Below are 26,544 nucleotides of genomic sequence, written 5' to 3'. Positions count from 1 at the left end.
CACACGGTTACAGCCAACACTCGTGAGCACAGTCGTTCGCACCCATGATGACCCAATCTCCGCGACGGTTTCTACCGCATCAGAACTGTCCACCGCCCTGCCGCTACCCGGTGGGCCCATTTTTCTCATTCCGACTGGTACCCATTATGACACTGGTGTCAGTGGTCCACATAACTGCAGTCAGAGAAAGCAGCATGCACAAAACGTGACACATTTCATGCCCAGATGCCCATTCCAGCGCAAACATTATCAGATGGGTGTTTCTTGCGTGAAATACCAGCGTGTCGAAACTACAACATTGATATAACTTCAAGGATAGGCCACAGCCACAGCCTGAACAGTTCCTGCTATTGGCATCACACATCGCAGTACACTTTCGCCACCATTCAGCGAGCTTCCCCATCGATTGGCTTCCCACTGACCCCAAGTTATGGACCTTAATCCATTTCAGCCTCTGTCGTACATAACGCTGGTAGACATCCATTTGGCGCCCCTGCCAGTTGCATTATCACTAGGTGTAACTGTCTCGCCTTTACAGCTATCCTGGCAGAAGCTGGGTACCTATGACTGTATGTGTATTATTCACAAGGGAGGATTGCTGTATCAGTCACAGATTCAGACTGCTGCAGTGTGGGTATCCAGGTCAGTCATTGCAGCAGCGAGGATATCCGTACGACCCTAACATGAGCGGCGCTATACCTGACCATGTCTCAGAAAAGGGAGGTTGATGCACCAGGCCCGTAACATCTCCCTACGCTTAAATCTTCCAGTACTGCCGCACTCTAGCTGTGATCTTTATTATTTATGTGCAGTGTAACTATTTACCTCCAGAGAAACATTGGTATGTACCTCAAAACAAAACTGAATTGGTATTAAGATCCGACTAGTATTGCTGTTAGTGTATGATGGGTACTCGGTAGTTCCTACTCGCCATTCTGGTTTCTTTACCTTTGATTCTACCTAATGTAATATTAGTATTTTCAGCCAATTCATCACTCTCACTCAATAGTTAATTGTAAGATGTATGCATATTGTATTAAGTTTTCTAAAAACTCCACAATCTCTCATGCTAGAACTCAAATGCCTGCAAATGCATTCAGTTTTCCTTCATGTGATTTCCTAGATGTGAAATGTATCTTTCTGTTTTTGCTAAGTTTATAATATTAATTTCATTCTTGTGTGTAGATCTCTAATTCTGTCATAGTAACTCAAGTTTCATTTCAACAAATCTCTATATTTATACTGCCATTACTTTGGGATTAAGTTATTGTATTAGGATCCCTGACGAAAACGCATGCCTTTTTTCACTTTCTTCTCTGTAAGGTGAAGCAAATGTCCATGTCATTACGTCTATAAGATTGTCTGAAAGATTAAAATGTTATGCATTACAATACACAAAATTTTTACTATCATATTTTCATTCTAATAAATATGACATTCATAATCAAGAGTGAAATGTCATTAAAAACGCTATCCAGTATATTGACATGTTAAGCACAAAATGGTTTGTCTACTGCGAAACTTTCTACATCTTCATTATTGCAATATAAATAGCACATGGAAGAACAGTTGCATTCAGCGTTTTTTTGCTGTCTGCAGATTAATCATCACAATCACACATTAAATTTCACAAATAAGATGACACAGAAGCGTGGAGTATATAGTGTACACAAACAAAATATTCTAAATGAGATTTTGTTGCAGTGGAAATTATTAATACACTCCTGGAAATTGAAATAAGAACACCGTGAATTCATTGTCCCAGGAAGGGGAAACTTTATTGACACATTACTGGGGTCAGATACATCACATGATCACATTGACAGAACCACAGGCACATAGACACAGGCAACAGAGCATGCACAATGTCGGCACTAGTACAGTGTACATCCACCTTTCGCAGCAATGCAGGCTGCTATTCTCTCATGGAGACGATCGTAGAGATGCTGGATGTAGTCCTGTGGAACGGCTTGCCATGCCATTTCCACCTGGCGCCTCAGTTGGACCAGCGTTCGTGCTGGACGTGCAGACCGCGTGAGACGACGCTTCATCCAGTCCCAAACATGCTCAATGGGGGACAGATCCGGAGATCTTGCTGGCCAGGGTAGTTGACTTACACCTTCTAGAGCACGTTGGGTGGCACGGGATACATGCGGACGTGCATTGTCCTGTTGGAACAGCAAGTTCCCTTGCCGGTCTAGGAATGGTAGAACGATGGGTTCGATGACGGTTTGGATGTACCGTGCACTATTCAGTGTCCCCTCGACGATCACCAGTGGTGTACGGCCAGTGTAGGAGATCGCTCCCCACACCATGATGCCGGGTGTTGGCCCTGTGTGCCTCGGTCGTATGCAGTCCTGATTGTGGCGCTACCTGCACGGCGCCAAACACGCATACGACCATCATTGGCACCAAGGCAGAAGCGACTCTCATCACTGAAGACGACACGTCTCCATTCGTCCCTCCATTCACGCCTGTCGCGACACCACTGGAGGCGGGCTGCACGATGTTGGGGCGTGAGCGGAAGACGGCCTAACGGTGTGCGGGACCGTAGCCCAGCTTCATGGAGACGGTTGCGAATGGTCCTCGCCGATACCCCAGGAGCAACAGTGTCCCTAATTTGCTGGGAAGTGGCGGTGGGGTCCCCTACGGCACTGCGTAGGATCCTACGGTCTTGGCGTGCATCCGTGCGTCGCTGCGGTCCGGTCCCAGGTCGACGGGCACGTGCACCTTCCGCCGACCACTGGCGACAACATCGATGTACTGTGGAGACCTCACGCCCCACGTGTTGAGCAATTCGGCGGTACGTCCACCCAGCCTCCCGCATGCCCACTATACGCCCTCGCTCAAAGTCCGTCAACTGCACATACGGTTCACGTCCACACTGTCGCGGCATGCTACCAGTGTTAAAGACTGCGATGGAGCTCCGTATGCCACGGCAAACTGGCTGACACTGACGGCGGCGGTGCACAAATGCTGCGCAGGTAGCGCCATTCGACGGCCAACACCGTGGTTCCTGGTGTGTCCGCTGTGCCGTGCGTGTGATCATTGCTTGTACAGCCCTCTCGCAGTGTCCAGAGCAAGTATGGTGGGTCTGACACACCGGTGTCAATGTGTTCTTTTTTCCATTTCCAGGAGTGTATATTATGATGGATTCATCATAGTAATGCATAAATGAAATGTAGCCCACACAGAACAGAACTGCTCAGGAAAATTGTTTGGCGAGAGGAAGTAGAACAAGAAAGCTAAAAATTATACTTACACAATGAGACACATCAGTGCTGCTCATAGTATTGAACGTGCAACATTTTGCTAAGCAGAATCAAGGTTGTTAATAAATAAACTATATTCCTTCTTTAATATAAACTAAGGTTACCTATTACTCTGTGAGTATAAGTGAAATGCTGCAAATAAATTAAACACTATTCCATTTTTGCTAGCAAAGGAAAAGATCAATTCAGAACAGATAATGTAATTAGTTAAAGTAGAAAGCTAGGTTAAAGCATGTAGATTAGAATATACAAAAGTAGAAAATGATGTAATATAATACAAAGAAATAAATATTGTGAAAGATATCGTGCATTTAGGAGAAAAGTTGAAACAATGAATTGTCAGCAAATTGATATGCCCAAGTAAGAAAACTAATGAGAAATCTGTGTAGTCGACTGGGAGCTAGCTACTTCTCAACGCTACAGAGGGACATCTCACAAGTAATGCACTAACGTGCAATGGAAACACCGAGATAACAAGAGAAATAGGTAGAACTAGATGCTACTAGAAAAGGTAAAGAGGTAGAGAGTATTATATACATGGGAGTAGATGTAATGATTTCATTTTTTTGCCAAATGGAATAGGTGAATAAACGAGATCTTGCATGGTCCGAATTCTTAATCTAAACTGAAATGTGTTTCCATTTGTATTTCCTACATAATCTGAATAACGTTACAGACATGAACTGAAAATATGAAACCCATTTAATCCAACGTTGATCCGAAAATTCATTATGAAATAGGATATTCTCTGTATTTGGAAGACTATTTTCTTAACTTTTACTGTCTTTGGTTTATTTATGGTGATCAAAGCACACATGAAATACAGAAAACTGAACAAGAAAACATGAGAACTTCAATATTAGTTAACCACCTCATCCATGATGGAAGAATTAACTAAATTGCTTAACCTATGGTGCTTTATCAAAATGTTTATAATGACTGGTAGTATATAAAGGGACAAATATAGCGATAATGAATTTCCTAATGCAGGTTCAAATTCTATGATAAGTGAAACCCATAAAAATCAGGTTTCACAACATACTTGATGCAACTTTACCTTCATTTCATGCTTAACAGCAATATAACTGCTAAGTGATAAGGAAGAATATACTGCTTACATGGTACCCATGAATAGCAGCAGCTTGAAAGGAGAGTTGACTAAATACATGCAACTGCTTGAGAAGAATGAATGACATATTTCAATGTTAACATGGTAACTTTACATGTAGAAAAACTGCTCTGAAGATAATCATGAAGAAGATATTGCTTACATAGTATCCATGAGTACCAGCAGATTGACAGAAGAGCAGACCAAAGAAATATTGCTGCTTTATAAGAACGAGTTATATGTTTAATCTTAAGATAATAACCTCAGAATAGAAAAACTGCTCTGAATCCTTCAGAGACCGAAACTGTTTAACAAACGAGAGGATTTTATTGCCTTGCAATGATGATCTTACATTTGTACTGAAATGGGGATTGCAGTGTGATATTGTGAATTTGTTAAATTTGTGGGATGAAGATTGCAGATGAATTTTGTATGATCATTGTATAAATTGTTAGGCTATCTCCAACAGCGCACAAGTTTTTTCTGCAGAATTTTGGAAAAAATGTAAAATGGAATAATTTCTTCAGTTTCAAAAGATTCTGTTTCTTTTTCACTCTTCTTTACCTAGAATATATATTTGAACTCAGTATCGAATTATTTCTTAACTAAGTGGAATATAAGAATGAGATCTGCTCCTCAGGAAGTGACATTCAGTACTATTACAAAATGACAACCTAGTGAATTACATTCTACAAGAATGATAGCCACTAGGTAAGGGTAGGTATATTCTGTCCTGATTCCTGGTGTTATATCCGCCATATTTTGTTTCTTAAACCATACGGATTCCAGATCACTGCAACTATATCAGCTTATAAGAATTAATTTACCTTTAATCAAATTTTTAAATAAATGAAGCAAGGAATCCACAATCCAATGGCAGTATATAGATTAAGAATTCGGGTCTTACTAGATTCTGGGTGGCCATTAATTTCAGTAAGCTACCACTGTTACAGAACAAATGTCTAAAGACAGTACATAAGCCTTAGAAAGAGAAAGCGGAGGGACGAGGCTCCCTACCAGTAGCAGCCGATGCAGACTGGCAAATGCGAGAGAAACAGCCATCGTCTTGGCAGTCTGAAAGTCCTGTTGCAACTCCCACAGCATTACTTGAAAGGCAGTCTGGAAGAACATTGTTAAGCTGTACATGTCAATACTTTGTTGCTTCTGACTATTTATTCCGCTGTCAGTACTCATGATAAGCAGAACCATAAACAAACAGGGAAATGTGAGCCATGGAGGTCACCCTAACAAGAATTCTGAATAACATTAATGTATGTATCATAGTAAGATCTAGTCTGTTATGGTATGTCAGTTATCGATGAAACTGTACAGTTTGACTAAATAATTTCTAAAAAGTAAATGAATAAGTTTTCATGACGAACATAACCTTCGCAAAATGCATTCATCAAACTTCGAAAATACCCTTCTAAAACTTAAACTGAAATGGTGCTAACTGCGACAGTCAGCCGGGTATTTGACAGAATACGCCAAGAATGTGTCTAAGGAGTTCCTTATGTTGTATGTAAGAAATAATCTTTCTGTTTCCTGAGTCAATGAACTGGATTAATAGAATACATGTTTCATCTGAGAGTATTTAAACCATTTCTGTAAGTTTTACTAATATGATTTAAGACAACAGGTTGAAATTCAGAAACTATGACAGTAACTTTTTTTGAAGCTCTCATTAGACCCAATGGTCAACTATGTCTTTTGTATTTGTTATAATCATATGTGTTACCATCTGATACAAATAATGTTCATTAAGCGAAAGCAGCATAGAGATCTGCTACTAAAATTAAAATAAATATGATCATTATTTCCAAAGGGACCGGAAAATTAATGTATGCTAACTATAACTATTGTTAGTATACTACCAGAGTGTCCACACATCCGAATAAACAAACTGCTCATTAATATATGAAGGCATCGTTTTGTATAAGCATCTGAAATAAAACCCCAAACACAGCCTTACTTATAAATATGTGACTTTTCTTAACAACTTCTGAGATACTCAAGTGCACACATATGAATAATCACATATCAATGATAGAACAGCAGTTCGATCACAGAACATACAATTGGTGAAAAATATTATGAATGACAATTATATGATATACAAGAGATTAAGAAGAAATTATTTACCATTTAGTTTATCACAACTTCACAAGTTTCCAGATTAGCTTTGCTGTATCAAGAAAATAAGCTATGACTGTATGATACAGTGGTTTTAGTATATTGGCAACGAATGAAACCCTTTAACCAGAGGATTAATATGAACACTATGCTGTTCTACCAGATATCATACCGTTGGGAATGGGATGCTACTGGCTGCTTGTGACTTTTGAACTGGTTGACTAAGGGGATCTAGTCTTTAGCATGTCTTCCAAACGATAGTTCACATAAACACTATTTCTGGACATGAAGGAATCAAACTGAAATAGAACTAATCGTCTGAATGTCAGGAGAGTAAACCCCACATGTAAAATGACATCAGTCCACTTATCAAATCAGCCTTATACATACCTGACTATAAACAGAAGAAGATGCCCTACATGTAATTTGCTAAGTTTCCTTGCTTTGAACAGATGATTGTAAACTGACGAGATAATACCAGAGAATAGTAAGGTAATGGTAATTGCTCTACAGACAGAAATGACATTTGTTGATTTCTTTTAAGGAATGATGTGCTGTTGTAGTCACATATTCCCTGAAATAAATAGTTTATTACCTGGAGAATTAGAATGTCAAAAGGTAAAATAAACTTTTTCCATTAAAGATTTCTTTTTCGACAACAGAAAACAGACCAATGTAAAGAAAATATTACAGATACTCTTTTTCAGGATACCAATTTCGTTATAGAAATAAAATATCCACATTACACGTGGTAAATGACATCTGTAATAAATATCTTGAAAAGCATTTCCCTAAGCAATTCAAGGAAATCTGTATAACTAAAGACAGAACACAAAATTTCTTCTAACTCTGTTGCATTTATGTGATAAGGTTCCTAAATATGTAAAAATAGTGAGTAATAAACAGGTAAAAGAGTAACAAGTACTGTTAACAGTTTGACACTGGTACTTCTGCTACTGACCCTATAATTGTACAATGCCAGTTATTGCTTTTACATTTGAATAAAGAAATCATGACACCAGACGTGATGATCTGTGTGAAATGACTTTCCCATCTAATAAGCAGCATATTTATTAAAAACTGAACACAAAGATATTCTTTAGTCCTACTGTATTTCTAGCCATCTAGGAGAAAGGAGCATAAAAATGAATACAAATTTACATGGGCTACAGAAAACTTTGCAAAATTCAACCAAAGAAGGAAAACACAATTTGTGAGGTATATAACTACCAAATTATGCTAAATATCAGTAGCAGATGTACCTGAAACCATGGTATGGGTGTTGTTGATCTTAAATTCAAATATTTTTCCAGTTTCTGCAGTAAAATGTTTTATTGTTTTTAGCTTGCCATATAACAATATATGAAAGACTTTAGAAGCTGTGCTGATGTTCTAAAATGTATATTGATTGTAAGCAATAAATCAATGATTTCTGCAAATTAGAAAGAGAGGAACTACGCTAGTTGGAAAAGGAGTATATCGTCAACGAAAGAACAAATAAATATGAAACATGCAGAATAGGAAAAAGTGTATCAAGATAGAGCTAAATGATTATTGAACATTTTGATGACATGTAGAACACGCAACACCTCAATAGTTATCGTGTAAGCTTTCATGGCCGGCATCATCAGTAATTAAAACTTCCATGCTGAATTGCCGTGGTCCATATATACAACCTGTACTCCTTCCTGACGTTTCGTTGCCTACTGCGGGCAACATCTTCTGAGGCGAGTCGGCGACTGGCTTCTAGGCGCTGGTGGTCCCGCTTATATAGAGTGCTTAGATGGCGCCACCACTCGTCACGTGCTTACGACGTTAAAACTATCTCTGGCTAGAGCCATCTCTCACGATTACAGGTAATCGATTGTCACTTTGTTGATACAAAGTCGACCGCCACATCTTGTCTAGTTTTAATCCTTCTTCTTTTCTATTAAAATTATTTCCATGCTTGTAGATCTTTATAGCTTCTCTATACATGCGAGCATAATAATGTGAGGTCCTAGCTATCACGTTTGTCTCACTAAATTTTATTTCGTGATCACCGTCATTGAAAACGCGTTCCGCTACAGCTGATTTGTCAATTTGTCCCGATCTACAGTTCCTTTTGTGTTCCGTTAGGCGGGTATTAACACTCCTTTTAGTTGTTCCAACATAAACCATGCCACAGCTACACGGAATTTTACACACACCTGGGGTAGCTAAGGGGTGTCGTGCGTCTTTCACCGATCTTAAACTTTCACTAATTTTCTTGATAGGTCGAAAGATTGTCTCCACTTGAAACTTGGCCAAAACTTTACCAATACGGTCCGTGATGTTATGAATAAATGGAAGAAAACCTTTTCCAGCCGACGGTTGTTGTTGTCGTGTATTTTCGGACACTTTTCTTCTAGGGCTGAGTGCTCGATCTATTTCCTTGTCAGTGTACCTATTTCTCTTAAAACCTGTTCGCAAATGGCTTAATTCATCTTGGAAGTAAATTGGCTCACAGATGTTATTAGCTCTGTCCAGACTCCTCTCTTCTGCCTAGGATGATGATTCGAATTCTTATGTAGGAAACGGTCGGTGTGTGTGTGTTTCTTATATACCTTGTGCCCTAAAGTCCCATCTGCCCGTTTAATAACCAATACATCCAAAAAATTTAGTTGTCCATTACTCTCTTTCTCCATGGTGAATTGTATCTTTGGATTGAAACTGTTTATGTGCACCAAAAAATCACTCAGTTCCTCTTCAGCATGATTCCATATCACAAAGGTGTCATCCATATATCGATACCATTTCAAAGGGCTTTTATGGCTGATTGCAGCACCTGTTGTGCGAAAAATTCCATAAATAGATTAGCAATTGCAGGGCTTAGAGGGCTACCCATTGAAAATAAGTCGAGGATGATCCCTGTTGACGAAGCTCTTTCTTACATAGCTGATATGTTTCCTACTGATATAATAGCTTTGTTTCGACATCGTCTGTCCTCGACTCTCTTTCAACCACATGCTATCACTTGCAAATCACACCATCACTATTTCATTAACAATGTCTGTTTTTAAACTGTGATTTCATTTCCACTGTTAACACAGTATTTCTGTGTTTCAACCTGATTATGGTGAGGGACATATTATGTTCTAATTAATAATTGGAGAATAATTGTAAGATAGAAACACATAAGATAAATTAAGATTTCACACCACATAATGTCAGGTCTGTCGTCATGACATTCAGTGATATATTTCGTTTTCAAGTGTAATGTCACATGACTTACATTTTTTATCCTACAATATCAGGAAGTGTATGCAATAAATTCTAACAGACGTTTTAAAATAACTGAAATGTTCATAAATACTTTTGCAACATTATAAGGTGCAAGACGTACAACTGCAGCAGTTGTGTACATTGTCTGAGATCTGCAGTGACATAAAATACTAAAATATATTAATTGATATGTAAACATTTAGAATGTTGTCAATAATTTTTACAGACAAGCCTTACTTACAAAGTTTATCATTAGAATTCTCGTGCTTTTTATGTGAATTCACGCAACACAGCTTTTAAACCAAGTTAGTAAAGACTCTATGAAACATAAAACTCTTTTGCTACATTTAAATTGAGAATACAATAATTGTCTACACATGACTTGCTTCTGATTTACCTTGGATGAAGTTAGTGTAGTGTTGAAGTCTTCCACAACAGCCAACAACCCCAGAATATAGCAACAATTTGTAAAATACATAATATCATTTAAAGTAGCTACAGTAAGGTAGCTAAAAGTGATACATTAATAAAAACATATATAATAGGAATAATTGGAACTGCATATGTGAACTCTCCTGTTTGAAAGTAAAACACCTTATCAAACAATTAGCAGACCACCCATACATTAGAACAACCAAATAACATGTTTCCTTTGAATGAGAAGGAAAACTGGCTATAACGCACAGAGTTTGAGACGAGTACAGGCCTACAGGAGATCAGATTTTAGAACTCACTTTTAGGTAGAGATGGGGCACTGAACCTAAATACGAAGTCAGTTTTTGTGTAAGACAATTATTTTTGGCGGCAGCCACTGATAGTTATTCGATTTAATGGAAGTTAGGCAAGTATTAACGTCGTAAATGGTGTCAGAGATTTATTTTCCATCTATGAGCCAACGTAAAACGAGTAGGAGACTATAGCTGTCAATTTGAGAAGTATGGTATTTTCTTTCCTGTATTTCTTTTTTTGAGTCATCAGTCTTCCGACTCTTTTGATGTAGGCAGCCACGAATGCCTCTCCTGTGCCATCCTCTTCATCTCAGATTAGCATTTGCAACCTACGTCCTCAGTTATTTACTGTATGTATTGAAGTCTTCCTCTACCGTTTTTGTACTCTACAGCTCCTTGTAGTACCACGGAAGTCATTCCCTAATGTCTTTAAAAGTCGTCTTATCATCTTGTCCCTTCTCCTTGTCAGTGTTTTCCACACAATCCTTTCCACTCCGATTCTGTGCAGAACCTCCCCTTTTCTTACCTTATCAGTCCACCTAAGTTTCAAGAGGCGTGTGCAGCAACACATCTCAAATGCTTCGATTCTCTTTTATTCCAGTTTTTTCACAGTCCATGTTTCAGTGCCACACAATGCTGTGCTGCAAACGTACATTCCCAGAAATTTATTCCTCAAATTAACCAGATACAGATTCATCCATGTGGATATTTTCTACACCCATAGATCGTTCGGATCGATGATTACTGGATGCATAGAACAGTCGAACCTGCACGTACGACATTAATTCCATAGGTATCATTATTGATCCAATTCCTGATTCATAAAATCCTACACCTACCAGAAGCCATCATCCAGATCTCATCAAAGAGTTGAACATGCACTTATATAGACTCTGATCGTTCTCTGTGGACAGATGAAGCCCGCTTTTTGATTACAGGCGAAATAATTTCTTCTAGCTTCATCGCTGAGAAACTACAAGGCTTGACTGAAGGCAGTTCGACGACTTGCGGCACTTTGAACTATTAGTGAGCTACCTACAGATATCATCATTCATTAATTAAATCAGTCCTCTCTGTCTAACATGTAACACGAGATCAAAATGACTTCCAGTACTAAACATAAACTATAACTCAAACAAAATTTCTTTAAGTAATAAGTCTTTAAATAAATGAGAAGATATTTTACTGTAAGAGAGGCAAGACTATTCTTCAAACCAATATACCGAAAACAGAGTGGTCATCAGCCATCTCTAACATCTGCCACAATAAAGTCATTTGAAGCTACTTCTTCTCTGTCCCAAGCAATATTATTGATATTTTTATAGTAATAATAATATGGGTCTTGTGTTCCACTCTGTCTTTACATATTCTTCGTTATCTTTTCCTCCAACAGCATTGTTAGAAATAAATTGAATCCTTAAGAATTGCCCTGAAGGTACCGATTCTTCCATATCTCTCACTGTTTCTGTCATAATTATCTTTTCAGTCAAATAACTTTCTTTCTTTCAATGAAGGTTTGCGTTATCTGTCACAAAAGGAGAAAATATCAGACTACAGCAAATGTAGCAGACAAAACGTAATATAGGCGCCTAAGGATTAGATTGACAAAAAGTGGAAAACGTCTATGCAGGAATGAATAGTGGATAAACAGACGGCCTCAGACGTAAGAATGATGCAGGGGAAGATAAACGCCATCTATAGAAACACAAGAGAGACCTTTGGATAAAGAGAAACAACTGTATGAAATATCAAGAGCTCATATAATAAGACAGTTGTAATCAAAGAAGGGAAAGCTGAAAGGTGAAAGTTATGTGCAGAAGTGTTATACACAGAAAATGAAACTCTGAACAATGTTATAGGAATGGAAGTGGAAGTATATGAAGTTGAGATGGGAGATACAATACTGCAAAAATTTGAAAAAGCTTTGATACAACTAACTGTAATGAAATAACCTTTCTAGTGGATTATTGAGAAACTTGAGATACTAAATCATGACAAAGCTGTTCCACTTAGAGCTGTAGATGTCTGAACCAGGCGACATAACATCATACTTCAAGAACAATACAATATTTCCAACTCCAGAAAAGATGTCAGACGTTCACAGGTGTTATTATTACAGAACTGTCAGTCTAGTAAGTCATGGCTACCAAATGCTGGCACGAATTATTGCAAGTAAAATTGAAAAACTGGCAGAATTCGAGCTTGTGCCAGACCAGTTTGGTCCCAGGAAAATGGAGGAATACACTAGTCGGCACTGCCTCTATGAATTGTCCTAGATGATAGGTTACAGAAAGGCAAACCTGTTTGAAGCATTCATAGATTTAGAGAAAGCGGTTGGCGATGTTGACTGGAATACATTCTTTGGTATTCTGAATGCAGCAGAAATAAAATATAGGAAGTGAAATGTTATTCATAACTTCCCAGAAATCAGACTGCGGCTGGGAATACTAAGGACGTTAAAAGAGCACAATAATTACGTAAAAGTAGTCCATACATTGAGAAAGGAGTAAAGGAAACCAACGAGGTATTTGGACAATAAGTTAAACTTCAGGATAAAGAAATAAAAACGTTCTTGTTGATGAAATTATAATTCTTTCAGAGATGGTATAAGACTTGGAAGATTAGCTGAATGGAATGGTAGTGCCATGAAATAACGTCATAAGGCGAATACCAACAAAAGGACAGCAAGGATAATGGAATGTAACCGAATTAAATCATGTGATACAAACAGAATTAGATTAGGAAATGAGAAACAAAAGGCAGTAAATCAGTTTTGCTCTTTGAGAAGTGAAATAACTGTTGCTGTCGAAAGTGGAGAGGATAAAAAATACTGAAGATAAACAAGAAGAAAAGCTGTTCTGAAATAGAAAACTTTGTTAATTTCTAATATAAATGTAAGTATATTTTTCTCGAGTGTACTCTTGTATGAAAGTGAAATGTGTATAATAAACTATGCACACAAAAATAGATTAGATTTTGAAATGATGTGCTATGAAGAAATGTTGAAGATTAAAAGGTTACCTCAGACAACTGATCAGGACATACAGAACCAAAATGGGTAATGAGGAAATTTAGAGCAGAACCTGACTAAAATAAGGGTTCAGTAGGTAGCATACATCCTGAGGTATCAAGGAATTGTCAGTTCTGTACTGAAAGGAGGTGTTACGTTTAACCCTAGCAATACCAACTCATTTTCCATCATATGTATTACCAAGGGGGCATGGGGGAACTATAGCCCACTGCAACAGAATTTTTTTAAAAAATACTTTGATTGTTGTTAACTTTTTTCAACAACATGGTTTTTATATAGCTACTCATGCATAAGTAGGGTCAAAAACATGAAAATATCTCTTCCACAGTCTTTGCAGTATCAATATATTTTCCATATTCCATAATGTTTACAGGGAGGGAAGCAGTAGTCTTTTTATGAGCACCATAAAAAAGGATTCAGAAATTAAAAATTCGTTAGGTGTCGTTGATTTTCATTGACAACATATATTTTAAAAATATATACATAAGTAATAAGAGTCCTGATACTAAAAACATCAATATGATATTTGTTCTGAAAAGTCATATCATCTACAACATTTAAATTTTCAGGTTAAGTTTTACTGAGAAATTTAAAACAATTATGGGATCTGCTATAAGAAATCATTAAGAACAGTCAACATTTTTTCGAAATTTTAAAGTATAAAGTATATGACTATGTACAATAGTTTAAGAAAGTGGGCACAAAGTGCTCCCCTCACCACCCTAGGTATTTCTGGGGTTAAAAATTGTAGATGGAGACCAAGGAATGAAGCAGGTTCAGATGTATTTTGGTTGCAGTAGGTATGGAAAGACGAGTCTTGCACAGAATACATTAGTGTGGAGAGATGCATCGCACCGGCCATCTGACAGAAAACCAACACATTACATACATAACAATATTATGAAAAGGATAGTTGCTACTCATGTACAGCAGAGATGGTGAGTTGCAGATAGGTACAGCTAAAAGACTGCCAGAAAATGAGCTTTTGGCCAGCAGGGCCTTCGTTGGAGATAGAGTAGATAGAATACACACACACGCACACACACACACACACACACACACACACAAATGCAACTCAACACACACACAACTGCTGCCTCTAGTTTTGAGGCCAAATTTCGTCCTGGATTTATCATTTTCGAACATACGTACACATTTGTCATATGAATGAAACAAAATTTCAGTACACTCATTACAACAGATTAGTGGGAATTTCTAGTACATCTTTATGGAGCCAGTACGCAATATCATTGATGGGGTGTTGCTCAATGAGTTCTGTCATAATCTTCCTATTTTACTTTCTAATTATATTCTTTAACATTAATGGAATTCTCCAAAAAGTTTCCTCAATTTGTGAATGATATTTTCGAGAAATACTCTAAATTCTTTTATACTGACAGCTAGTTAATCGATATAGTTCAATCCATTGGTAATAAATATTCCACATTATGGTAAAAGGTTATTGTAAACTGGTTTGAGACTGACTTATCCTGCACAATAATTTGAATTGTGAGTGATTACATGTTGTCATATTTTTGTCCATTTCACATTCTAAACAGTTGCTTTTGGAAGTGTGTATTTGAATGGTAAATACTGGTCTCATTAAAAAATCAAGTGCTAAAAACTAGTTTATACAGAATTTCTATTTCCATGTAACAAATAAAATTAATTATAGTCATACAGAAATATGTGAAATGAAACACTTTCAGTCATGATACTAAATTTTGTTTGTTTACTGCATCCAACATTTCTTACTCTATCAGTTGAGACCTATTCATAAAGAGCCTTTCGTATGTATGATCAATACACTACCATTATTTCCATGCAAGTGTCATTAGGAAAGCGGATTCAGTTTGTTACATTTTAAAATTGTAACTTTTAATTTGCAAATGTGTTTATATGATTCATTTATTGTTCAAAACAATTATTTTTGGAATGTTAAGTGACACCAATGTTCGTATAAAATTTTAAATGTAACAGTTTTCATGTTCGTAAAAATGTGGAGGGCTGTTATGTTCAAAGCATGCCAGATTTTTGTAAAATTTTGTGAGCTCTGAGAGCCTTAAGATGTAATGAAGATGTGGTTTATTTGGGTTACCATTGCTTGAGTGTGAACCTTGATACTAACTACGAGATTAAAAATCTAAGCAACAGTGGAAAGTTCCATAACAGGTCACATTTAACTGCAAAGTTAAAGGTTGAATCTCGTAGTTACCATCACCTTTGAATCAAAATTTTCTACAGAACGAAATGAACATGAATTAGGGCTAGTCAATTTGCATCAAGTGATTTGGAAACAGGTGATGTCATGATGATTTACAAACTTCCATCGTCCTTAAGCAATATCACAGTGTTGTATACTCTTTATTTATCAGGTGCTACTACAATAGAATTTATACCACTCTCAAACAACCAGCAGAATTAAAAGAAATGTACCTTACCTGTAAAATGTACATGCTATCACATAGGTAAGCAGATGATTCAGAAATAGCCATTAGCTTTTGTGGTACCCTAAAATCTCTGGGAGTGCAGAAGCATCCACACACAATGAACAAAGAGAATGAACAAAGTAAACAAAAAGACAGGCAGGCTAGAAGCTGGATGAATAACCTATTACACCTAATATTAATGAAGACAAGTATAGGGATATATGTAAATAAAAAAGTGTGTTATATTCATTTAAAAAATTCTATATTGAATTGCCAGTGCCCCATTAAAGAAAACTGGAAATGACAACATGATTACTTCTTGGTTACCTTTCCACTGTTTCCTGCAAGAATAAGTCATTCTATATTAAACAGTAAACCAAGGGGAAATCGTACCAGCTGCTTACTGATTTCGTCCTTATTTACATGTTGCATCTCTTAGTACAGCAGTACGGTATCTAGATGATATTAACATTTCTATATCTACAATTCAGGTGATGTGATTAAGAAGTTATTGAAATAATATACAGATTTAAGATAATCTGATTACTAACAGTCAGCGATTTCATTAAAGAGTAATGACATTTTAATTTTGTCAATTTAATTTACATTTAAATAACGTCGTTCCACTTTTCCTACTGCATGTCTCGTCAGCTCTGAGTAACACACCGGAAAATCAATCCACAAATATGGCTTCCTGTGATCTATAACGTAGCGGGAATGGCGTGTTTACGTTCTGGTGTACAGTGCACAACGTTTCTCTTGCTCACTTCATTACAGATATTGCTTCCAAGGGAGTACTGACACTCCCGCTTCGTTACAAAAGCAAATAGAGGGATGAACGCCAATTCGGTTTGTCAACAGCATCTCTGCAAACAGACATGACTGTGCATGCAAATGTTGATGCACAAACAAACCGAGCGGGCGTGACACATTTGTTTGGAAAACAACAGACTGTGGCCATAATCATGATATGGATATTTTGACTCCCAGCCTTAGGGACACATGCCTCTTCACGTATTCTTTCGCGTAGGTATCTGTCGAACATTTTTATCGGTTTCTTTCAAACAGAATTTTTACAGACGCATGGAATGACTGAAGAGAGTCAAAGAATTTATTGTTACTGAAAGCTGTAATAATGTTCTGCTCCAAAGCAATGCTCATGCTCTGAAGAAAGATCTGTATTGAAATTGTCGTGTAAGAATATGCGATTAACGAATGGCGGAAAGCTTTACGAAACGTTAAAATACGTTTCATTGTTGAAGTTGCTTACTACATTCAAAAGTCTCCGGAATTTAGTCCATAAAATGAAATCTTCGAATGAGGAAATGTAAAGGAATCAGAAATCTGCATCAGTTAGTCAGCCGTTTATGATGTAATGACGAAGAACATGTAAAGTTGAATTTTGGGCTCAATTTGTAAGTCTCTGGCGCAATTTTTCTCCTTCATACGTCTACATTACTTATTTCTCGGATGATGAAGATATGGTTTTCTTCCAAATTATGTAAATATGCATGTACCTAGACCTCTAGGCCCTTATTAAGGAGGTAATAGCTGGATATACCCTCAAATTAAATCCCTGTTTTCCTGAAAATAAATTTCAGCTTTTCGAAAAAATCAGAATATATTATTCTCTTTCATAGAATCTGAAATTTCATCTTACCACAAACGGGGAACACGGAATTCTACAGATTGGAGTGTGGAATTTTAGATCACTTAAGCTAATAAATAGGCTAGAAAAAAGGAATGAAATAGGTTTCTGGTTCGTAGAATTTCGCACAGAAAATAATTTAACTACTGCTATCACGCTGTTTAAGAATCGTACAATGTGAAAGAGACCCAGAGAAACTGGAAGGTTTCATTGTTATTGTGTAGTGGTAAGTCAGAGATTTCGAAACTAGATTTTAAAGTATATAATAATTGCTAGTGAATATGTGGACACTGACAAAAATTTATTAGTTATGCATCATAGATTAAAATTTAAGGAATTGCAAACAGGTAGAAAGTTAAGGAGACGGGACCTGGATAAATTGAAATAACCAGCAGTTGTTCAGAGTTTCAACAGGAGCCTTAGGCAACGAGCGACTGAAACAGTGGAAAGAAATACCAATTCGACGTTTCTGTAACTTTTATAAATGAAATAATGAAGACAGCAGATGGTCACATAGTTAAAAAGACAAGGCCTAGTAAAACCCCTTGGATAACACAAGATGTTTACCGTTTAACTGACAGAAGTAGAAAATGGAAAAATGCGGGAATGGAAAAGATAAAGGGAATACAGACGTCAAAAAATTGAGAACTGCATCAAGTGCAAACTGGTTGAGGTGGAAAGGCCAGAGGACAAATGCAAAGCTGTAGAATCTTGCTTTAGTAGGTGATAGATACCGCCTATAGGCAGATTAGAGAGACAGAAAAGAGAAGCAACTGTATTAATATCAAGTGCACAGATGGAAAGCCAGTACTATGGAAAGAAAGCAAAGTTGACAGGCGGAAGGAATGTATAGAGAGCTATACAAGAAGAATGAACTGGAAGACAATATCATAGTAATGGAGCAGCCAGTAAAAAAAATGGGATGGGTGATATGACAATGCGAAAACAGTTTCACTGCTCACTCGAAGGCTCTCAGAGTACATGATGCTCCTACAGACTTACTGTGATACTTGGGAAAGCCAACCATGACAAAACTATTCCACCCAATGTGCAGGATATATGAGACTGGCGAAGTAACATCAGGCTTCAGGAAGAATGTAATAATTCCCACTCTAAACAAATCATGTAATTGCAGATGTGAATATTACAAAAGTGTCCGTTTAAGAAATCATGTTTTCAAAATACTTACACGAATTATTTACAGAAGTATGGGAAAATTTGTAGAAGGTGACCTTCTGGAAGATAATTTTGGGTTCTGGAGACATGTAGGAACACTCGAGTGAATAGTGACCCTACAACTTGTCTTAGAAGATAGGTTATAGAACAGCAAACCTATGTTTCAGTCCTTGCAGACTTAGCGAAAGCTTTGGACTGTGCTGACTGGAATATACTCTTAGAAATTCTGAAGGTAGCAGGGAGCAAAAGGTTGTGTACAGCCTATACAGAAAACAAAAGACAGTTATAAGAGATGAAGGACAGAAAAACGCAGGTTTGCGTCCTTTCAGCAGCGTTAATCTGTACACTGAGCAAGCAGTGAAGGGAATCAAAGAAAAGTTTGGAGACAGAACTAAAGATCAGGGACAAGAAAAAAATGGAGATCTCGGGATGGCATTGTAGTTCAGTCAAAAACAGCAAAGGACTCTGAACTGTAGTTGAATGAAATGTTTAATCTTGAAAATAGGTTATTATATAAGAATCGACAAAAGAGAAACAAATGCATTACATGTAGTCGAATTAAATCAGGTGATACTGAGGGATTTAGCATAGAAAATGTGACAGTACAGTCAGTAACTGACTTTTCTGCTTGAGCAGCAAAATAAATGATGATGATGAACGTTAAGAGGATATAAAATACAGGTTGGCAGCAGCAAGAAAATAATTTCAGATAAAGGAGGATATAGTTAACCATGAATATAAATCCAAATGTTACGAATTCTTTTCAGAAGTCGACTGCCTGGAGTTTAGCCTTGTAAGTGAACAATAAGCAGTTGCACAAGAAAACAGAAGCATTTGTAACGTGATGCTACGGAAGAATGCTGAAGATTAGATAGGTAGATCGCGTAACTGAGAGAAGGTACTAAAAGAACTAGAGAGAACTGAAATTTGTGACACAGCTTAACTAAAAGGTGGGGATAGGTTGACAGGACACATTATGAGGCATCAAGGAGTTGTCAGTTTGGTATTACAGGGAAGTGTGTGTTCATGTGTGGGAGGGGTAGGGGAGGGAGGAGGGTAGAAACTGTTGAGGGAGCCCAATGAATGAACACAGTAAGCACATTCAAAGGGATGGGTGTGGCAATAGTTATTTGGGGAGGAAGAGGCTTGCACAGGATACACTAGCTTGGAAAGCTGCACTAAAACAGTCTTCGGACTGAAGACCACAACAACAACTTTGAAATTATGCTTTTTAATTCGCACAAGACCGCTGTAAAAATCCGATGAGTCTTGTAAATTAAGGCTTGCAGAATATTTCCAATTCTTTTTATTTCAGTATCACTATGTTGAGAAAGTGCTTCGATCCGCCAACAAAGATTATTTATGATTCTAATTTTTCTTTTTAGGTTCAGTATTGTTTGATTTCAATACGAAACAGATAAGTAGTGAGAGTGAAACGGATACTTTGTGGATCCAGAAAGCCTTTCTTGATGTTTGTATTGCCACAAATACTCAGATGATGCTGAAGAAACTAAACTGAATGGGTTCACCTCAATTTGTGAGCATGAAGATTCCTTCTGGGAAGATTAGAAGTACGTAATTTCATAAACATGCACGCGCATAAGCACACACACACACACACACACACACACACACACTGAAACACTGGATTAACTTATATCTTCAATGTGCACACTCAGGCCACACATTCAGATAGTGACTAAACTCATCTTATTGCAACTACTCAGCACCAATAACAGAACGTCTCTTCTTGAGCGTATTGGCTAATTCCTTGTTCGTGCGTTTTGTTGTGCAGTATCAACTCCCCATAGCACCCCCTCAGATTTAGTGTTAAGATGACCCAGAAGAAATCACGTCAAAAACTGATCACAGACCAAGCATGAAAACACGAAGAAGGTGTACTGAACCGTGAAAACAAAGCAAAATCGAAACAGTTAACGGCCCTAGCCCAAGACGTGTAAGTCGAGCAAATTTGAAACGCCACGCCATCGTGGTTATGTTGACACGATGTCGGACTGGAAAAGGGAAGATCCCTGTTCAAATCTCCGTCGTGCTCCATAATCTTTCTTTTTTCCACAAACTTATGAACTGGCTGTCCGGTCATTGATGTGTCTGTTTAGTGCATTCAAATTTGTGTCTGTGTCGTGGTGTAACGTCCGTTTGCAACACTGAGGCTTAAGGGAAGGACACTCAGATGTATTTACCTCCTATTTGTTCTACACAAGTACCACATGTTACGACTCTTGCGTTCCGTTTTGGAAGTTTTGTCTCTTGAATTCCTTTATTTCATTTGTTGTCACTTCTGTGAGACGTCTATGCGGTATCTCGCCAGATCTCTCTACCCATCACATTTATTTGCGACGGTAATATACTCGTACCACACGACTCATAGTCTATAACCAATTTATACTATAACAACTGCCAAGACTACAGAAGGAGAACAGACACGTCGATGAAATGGACGCAAAGTTCATAATTTTGTGAAAAAAATGGAGTGCGAGGGAGATTTGCACTCCAACACTGTGACCGCACAAGACGACGCCGTTGTTCTTGCAGTTCGCTCGATTTTAAACATCTTGAGCTTGGATCGTTCACTGTTTGTATTTTATTTTTCCACAGTTCGGCACCCTTCTTCTCGATTTCATGCTTGATCTGTGTTCAGGTTTTGACGGGTTACCCACTTGGCCGTCTTACCACTAAATCTAATGGGGGTGCGAGAGGAGATTCCCTCGTAAGTAGTGGTTAAGGTGAGGTGAAAACATTTTCAAAATACATCGCTCAGGCACACTATGGAAATATAAGATGAATGAGAAAACTAGCCTAACTACAGTGCAACTCAGACTGTTCTTCTTTGTTTTTAAGGTTACAAAATCGACTGAGTATTTCTCGCTATTTTTGAAAGAAGTCGCTGTCGCGCAGTGAAGAATCTCTGAATATAGCCTCTCATATCCTAGACTTACAGCACAGACCATAAATGGGCAAGTACACAACAATGGATGCATGTGTTATGGCTTTAGGCCTTAATATAAGATTACAGAAGGTCAGCTACATCGATACTATATTTTAATGGAAGATAACATACAGATGGAGAAAAACGCCGGTGGTAAAAATATAAAAAGAAATGTCTTCCATGCCGTTTACAGTTTGCAGGTATTAAAAACATATTTATTCAAAAAAAATAACAACTTCAAAACAGTCTGATGCTTTTCCTCAAAAATTGTCTACTGTATTAGTTTATAAATGACGTTTAGAATGGTGTTTGAATTTACCTGTCTTCGATGTACTTTTCTGATTATACTCAAACACAGAAACAAAGACTTAATTATAATACAGTCTATTAACGTGACTAAATATGTCAAATATGGAGATAGGAAACAGCTGTGATGGATTCATTTCAGTTACTGAGTTTCATCGAGTTGATAATCATCTGACTGGTTTTATGGGTTGGGTCACAATTTCTCTCAAGTAGATACTGCTTCATCTCTGAGTAGCATTTACATCCAACGTCCTCAGTTATTTGATATTCTCCAACTTCTGTCTTCTTCTCTTCTTCTAGAGTTTTTCCCTTTATGGCTCCTTCTAGCGCAGATGAAGTCATTTATTAGTGTTTTAACGTATAGCTTCCCATTCCCTCCTTGCATCCAAGGATTTCTACATATTCCTTTCAGACGATCCAGCAGTTATTCTCTTCAATTCTTATTTCACTAAATCTTCAGAATCCCTCTGCAAAACTGCATCTCAGACGCTTCTATTCTCTTCATTTATGATTTCGACTCTGACAACTTCCGCACACACTGCAGCGCCCCAGGCGAAACTTCTTAAGAATTTCTCGAATTGTGGCCGATATTTGGTGCGAGTAGAATTATTTTCGAGAGGAACTACCTTCTTACGTGAGGAAGTCTGTTCCTTTTTTTTGTATACAATTGGATCCAGTCACAAATTACCCTTAATTCTCACAGTGGGAGAACGCTTCGAGTGAAGTTCAAACTTGTGCAGAACACCTTCTCAGACGGTACAAGCGAAGACGCGGTCATTCGTGACTTCACACAATAAGTTGCGAGCCGATAAATTTCAGAGAGTCATACACGCAATATAAATAGCCTCGTTGTATTTACACTGCCTGACAAAGAAGGGAAGCAAAGAAGGAAAATCGTTAAACATCAATGCAACTTAGTTCTCGTACGCTACTGGCGGGTATGCAAATGATTGAGAGTTGCTTTTCTCTGTGAGAGGTGAATTAATTTTGGTCCGGTTTAGAGTTCTTATCAGGCCTGTTAGGCTACGTAAGACGTGTGAATAGCATTAGATGCTGAGTGATCACTGTGAAAGACTTGTGGATGCTGTGACTCGTCAAAGACAGTGTTACCAGCACCTGACAGAGTTTTGATGGTGCCATATTGTGGATCTCCATTTGGCAAGACGATTGTACAAATTGTACAATATCTTAATTTGTGGGACTTTAGGATGAGACACTGGCTCGATGTTGGTCTCCATGAGAACGTGAACGAGAAATAGTGGTCGTCAGGGTTCCATTCAGTCACGTCTGATCACCACAAGGGAGAATCACTATATTGCATACAAGCACATCGCAACTCCTGCATATCTGCCCTTGTCATCCGAGAACGAGTGCGGACTCCTTGCAACATTTTGTGTCATTTTACGCCAATGGTCAGAGGCTAGTAGCAGTCTGTCTAGGGAATAACTGGCCCATGAGTAAGCTGTCGCTAACGCCTCAACACAGACAGCTGCGTTTGGATTTGTTCCACGACTGGGAAGCAGGAACTGCTGATGAACTGAAGTTCTGCACTACCAGGGATGACCACCGTTGGTGAATACGGCGGGGAACTGGGGAGAGGTCCAACTTTTTCAGTGAGAGTCACAACGGTGGTACTCGTGGTGTAATGATGTGGGGAGTCATCGAGTATGATTTGAGGTCACGGCTGGTAGTAATTGACGGTAAACTGACAGTACAAACGTACATAACGGACATCCTACGTCCTCATGTACGACCCCTCATGCGACGGTACTGAGGTGCCATTTTTCAACATGACAATGCTCTTATATACATGGTACGTGCCTCTATGGAATGTCTACATGATGCTGAGATACTCGTTTGGCCAGCAAGATACCCATAACTGTCCCCGACAGGAGATGCATTGTATCAGCTGGTAGTTCAGCTATGCCCTAGTGACAATACCCAAAGTGTCAAAGGACCGGTTACAACAGGTGCGCACTAGTTCGACCCAGCAGAGAATACAACGGTTTTTTCACACCTTTACTGGTTGAATCAGTTAATGGATCCAGGCCGCAGGGAGCTCATACTAACAAGTTCTGTGTAGTACTGTCTCTATATCGTAATCACTGAAATAACACAACACACCCCCTCAACCCATGAAGTTTCATTCCGTTTCCTCCTCCATTAATTGGTGCTTCACTTCTCTTGTCGGTCAGAGTAAACTGAGATAGAAGTGGACAACGACATAATCAATAACATACAGTAATGGTATGTAAATGAGTGTTTCATGTGCAGTGTGTGAATTACTTTCCATGCTGCAGTGTGCGATCATTTAAAACTATTGAGAGAGCAATGTGTTTCCTCATCTGAAGCGCGCCTTCAGGCGGCCTCTGCTGCCACGGGGATCAGCATCCGCGTTCTGCTCCTTATGTAAGCGAGTAATAGATTCCGCCTCCATATCGCCGACCGTTGGTGGGATATTCTAGTCATTACTCCACAAAGGTATAGTACCTTTCGTCCATCTTGCGTTCATCATGGGTCGTTTTGTTGCCAAAGTAGAATTTCTTAAGCTCGCCTACAGCTTTTTCCTTAATTTCGATATTAAGAGTGTTAATCTCATTTTTGCTAATCATCAACACTTCGATCTTTCTTTGGTTTAGTCCTCAATCCATCCTCTCTGTTGAGAACAACCATTCATTTTGACAGGTTCTGTAATTGTTCTTCAGTTTCATGGAGGTTAGCAAAAATGCCGAATGTTATTAGTAACAGATTAATAAATCTTAGAGAAACAATACTTGACAGCAAACTGGTTACATTCTGCGTGCCTACCTGACCTGTAGCGGTGTGTGGCAAAGTCAGGGAGGCTGTTACCTGAGGAGTGCGGCTGGTTCTGGCGGCAGGAGTCGTCATGGTTGTTGAGGGCTGACTTGTAGGCAGTGGCAACGCTCTCGAAACCCGGGCTGCCCTTCACATCTGGAGGGTAGGGGTCGCTGATGCTGTCCCTGCACACGGAGCATTCGCTGCGCGCACAGTTAAGGGCACCACTCTACAGGCTGCTCTACTGCCGCTACTGCAGCTGTTATTGTGCCGCTGCTACTGCTGCTGTTACTGCGCCACTGCTGCTACCACTACTGCTGCTGGTACTGCTGCTATCACTGCAGTCAGTGCTCTGCTCCCGCTATCACTACTGCTGCTACTCTGCTACTGCTGCTGTTACTGCGCCGCTGCTGCTACCACTACTGCTGCTGCTACTGCTGCTATCACTGTAGTCAGTGCTCTGCTCCCGCTATCACTACTGCTGCTACTCTGCTACTGCTGCTGTTACTGCGCCGCTGCTGCTACCACTACTGCTGCTGCTACTGCTGCTATTACTGCAGTCAGTGCTCTGCTCCTGCTATCACTACTGCTGCTACTGCTGCTGCTACTACTGCTGTCACTGCGCCACTGCTGATACCACTGTTGTTGTTACTACTGCCGCCACTACTGCCGCTATTGCTGTTACTGCTGTTGCACTGCTGTTACTGCTGCTGCTACTGCTACTCTTGCCACAACCGCTGTTAGTGCTGTTGCTAATACTGCTGCTACTGCTGCTGTTACAGCTGCCACTACATCTGTTACTTCTACTGCTGCTGCTGTCATCTTTGCCTGGTCAATGTCGCTGATTCCCTCCCTCTCCCCCCAATCCTCCCGCCCACAGCTACATTAATCCATAGTAATATTAGAAACATGACTGTGACTCTGCAAACTTTTCATGACTAAACCGCCAAATTTTTATCAAATATGATGTGGACAGAGATGGAACACTAAGGAGGAGCACAGGCCACTTTAGAAAATAATTAAAAAAGTATATTGATCCTTAATAGGGTGAAGCAGGGAATTGAACATCTGAATCACTCAGGTGACTTGGAGGGTTTATAGATTATTCTGCGACACTGCAAATCCAGTGTTGACTCGTATGTGTGGTTTCTGAAATTATAAAAAGAACCGGCACATCATCTGGCGAAGCTGTACAGTTTTTACTGCGAATTGCTGTGGAGGTACAATGAAAAAGTCCGATGTTAATCCCAGAAACCATACTTAAAACCGCTGTGTCGAAAATCCTAAAGAAATCATGATATTTATTTAACGATATTCCCCGCAAACGGAAGTCTGATCTAGAGAGCTCGAGGTCTGAAACTTACTCTAACCCAACGAACCTCGAAGCAGTCTCAGATCCACCTGAATTTATGCAGAGCATCACGTGACCGTAAGACCTAGAGACGCAACATAACAGTCACAATCCTGTCGCATTTTAGACGCTGAGCGTCCCATGTATTTATAGCTTCCGAGATGCCTGAAGATCCACAATGATGGCGCCATTTAAGTGCCATGCACCGAAGACAGAAATTTCATGCTTTTTTATTTTAAATTATTGCAATTCAAACTAAAAACTGCTTTTGGAATGACTATAAATAAAACTCAAGGGCATACTGTCGAACCTACCTGTGTGCATTTAGAAGCCGGCCGGAGTGACCGAGCGGTTCTGGGCTCTACGGTCTGGA

General features: G+C 38.8%; 1 protein-coding gene across 1 annotated transcript in view; it reads right to left on the bottom strand.

Moving 5' to 3' along the window:
- LOC124621963 (acetylcholine receptor subunit beta-like 2) overlaps positions 1 to 26,544 on the bottom strand; it is a 294,185-nt gene that overhangs the window by 64,874 nt on the left and 202,767 nt on the right. The window contains exons 9-10 of the mRNA XM_047147491.1: positions 24,875 to 25,005; positions 5,398 to 5,499 (exon numbers count right to left, since the gene is read on the bottom strand). Coding sequence (XP_047003447.1) covers positions 5,398 to 5,499; positions 24,875 to 25,005 — 233 coding nt within the window. The remainder of the gene's footprint in view (positions 1 to 5,397; positions 5,500 to 24,874; positions 25,006 to 26,544) is intronic.

This window comes from Schistocerca americana, chromosome 7 (assembly GCF_021461395.2).
Source record: "Schistocerca americana isolate TAMUIC-IGC-003095 chromosome 7, iqSchAmer2.1, whole genome shotgun sequence".
NCBI lineage: Eukaryota > Metazoa > Arthropoda > Insecta > Orthoptera > Acrididae > Schistocerca > Schistocerca americana.
This window is presented reverse-complemented; position numbering and strand designations above follow the sequence as displayed.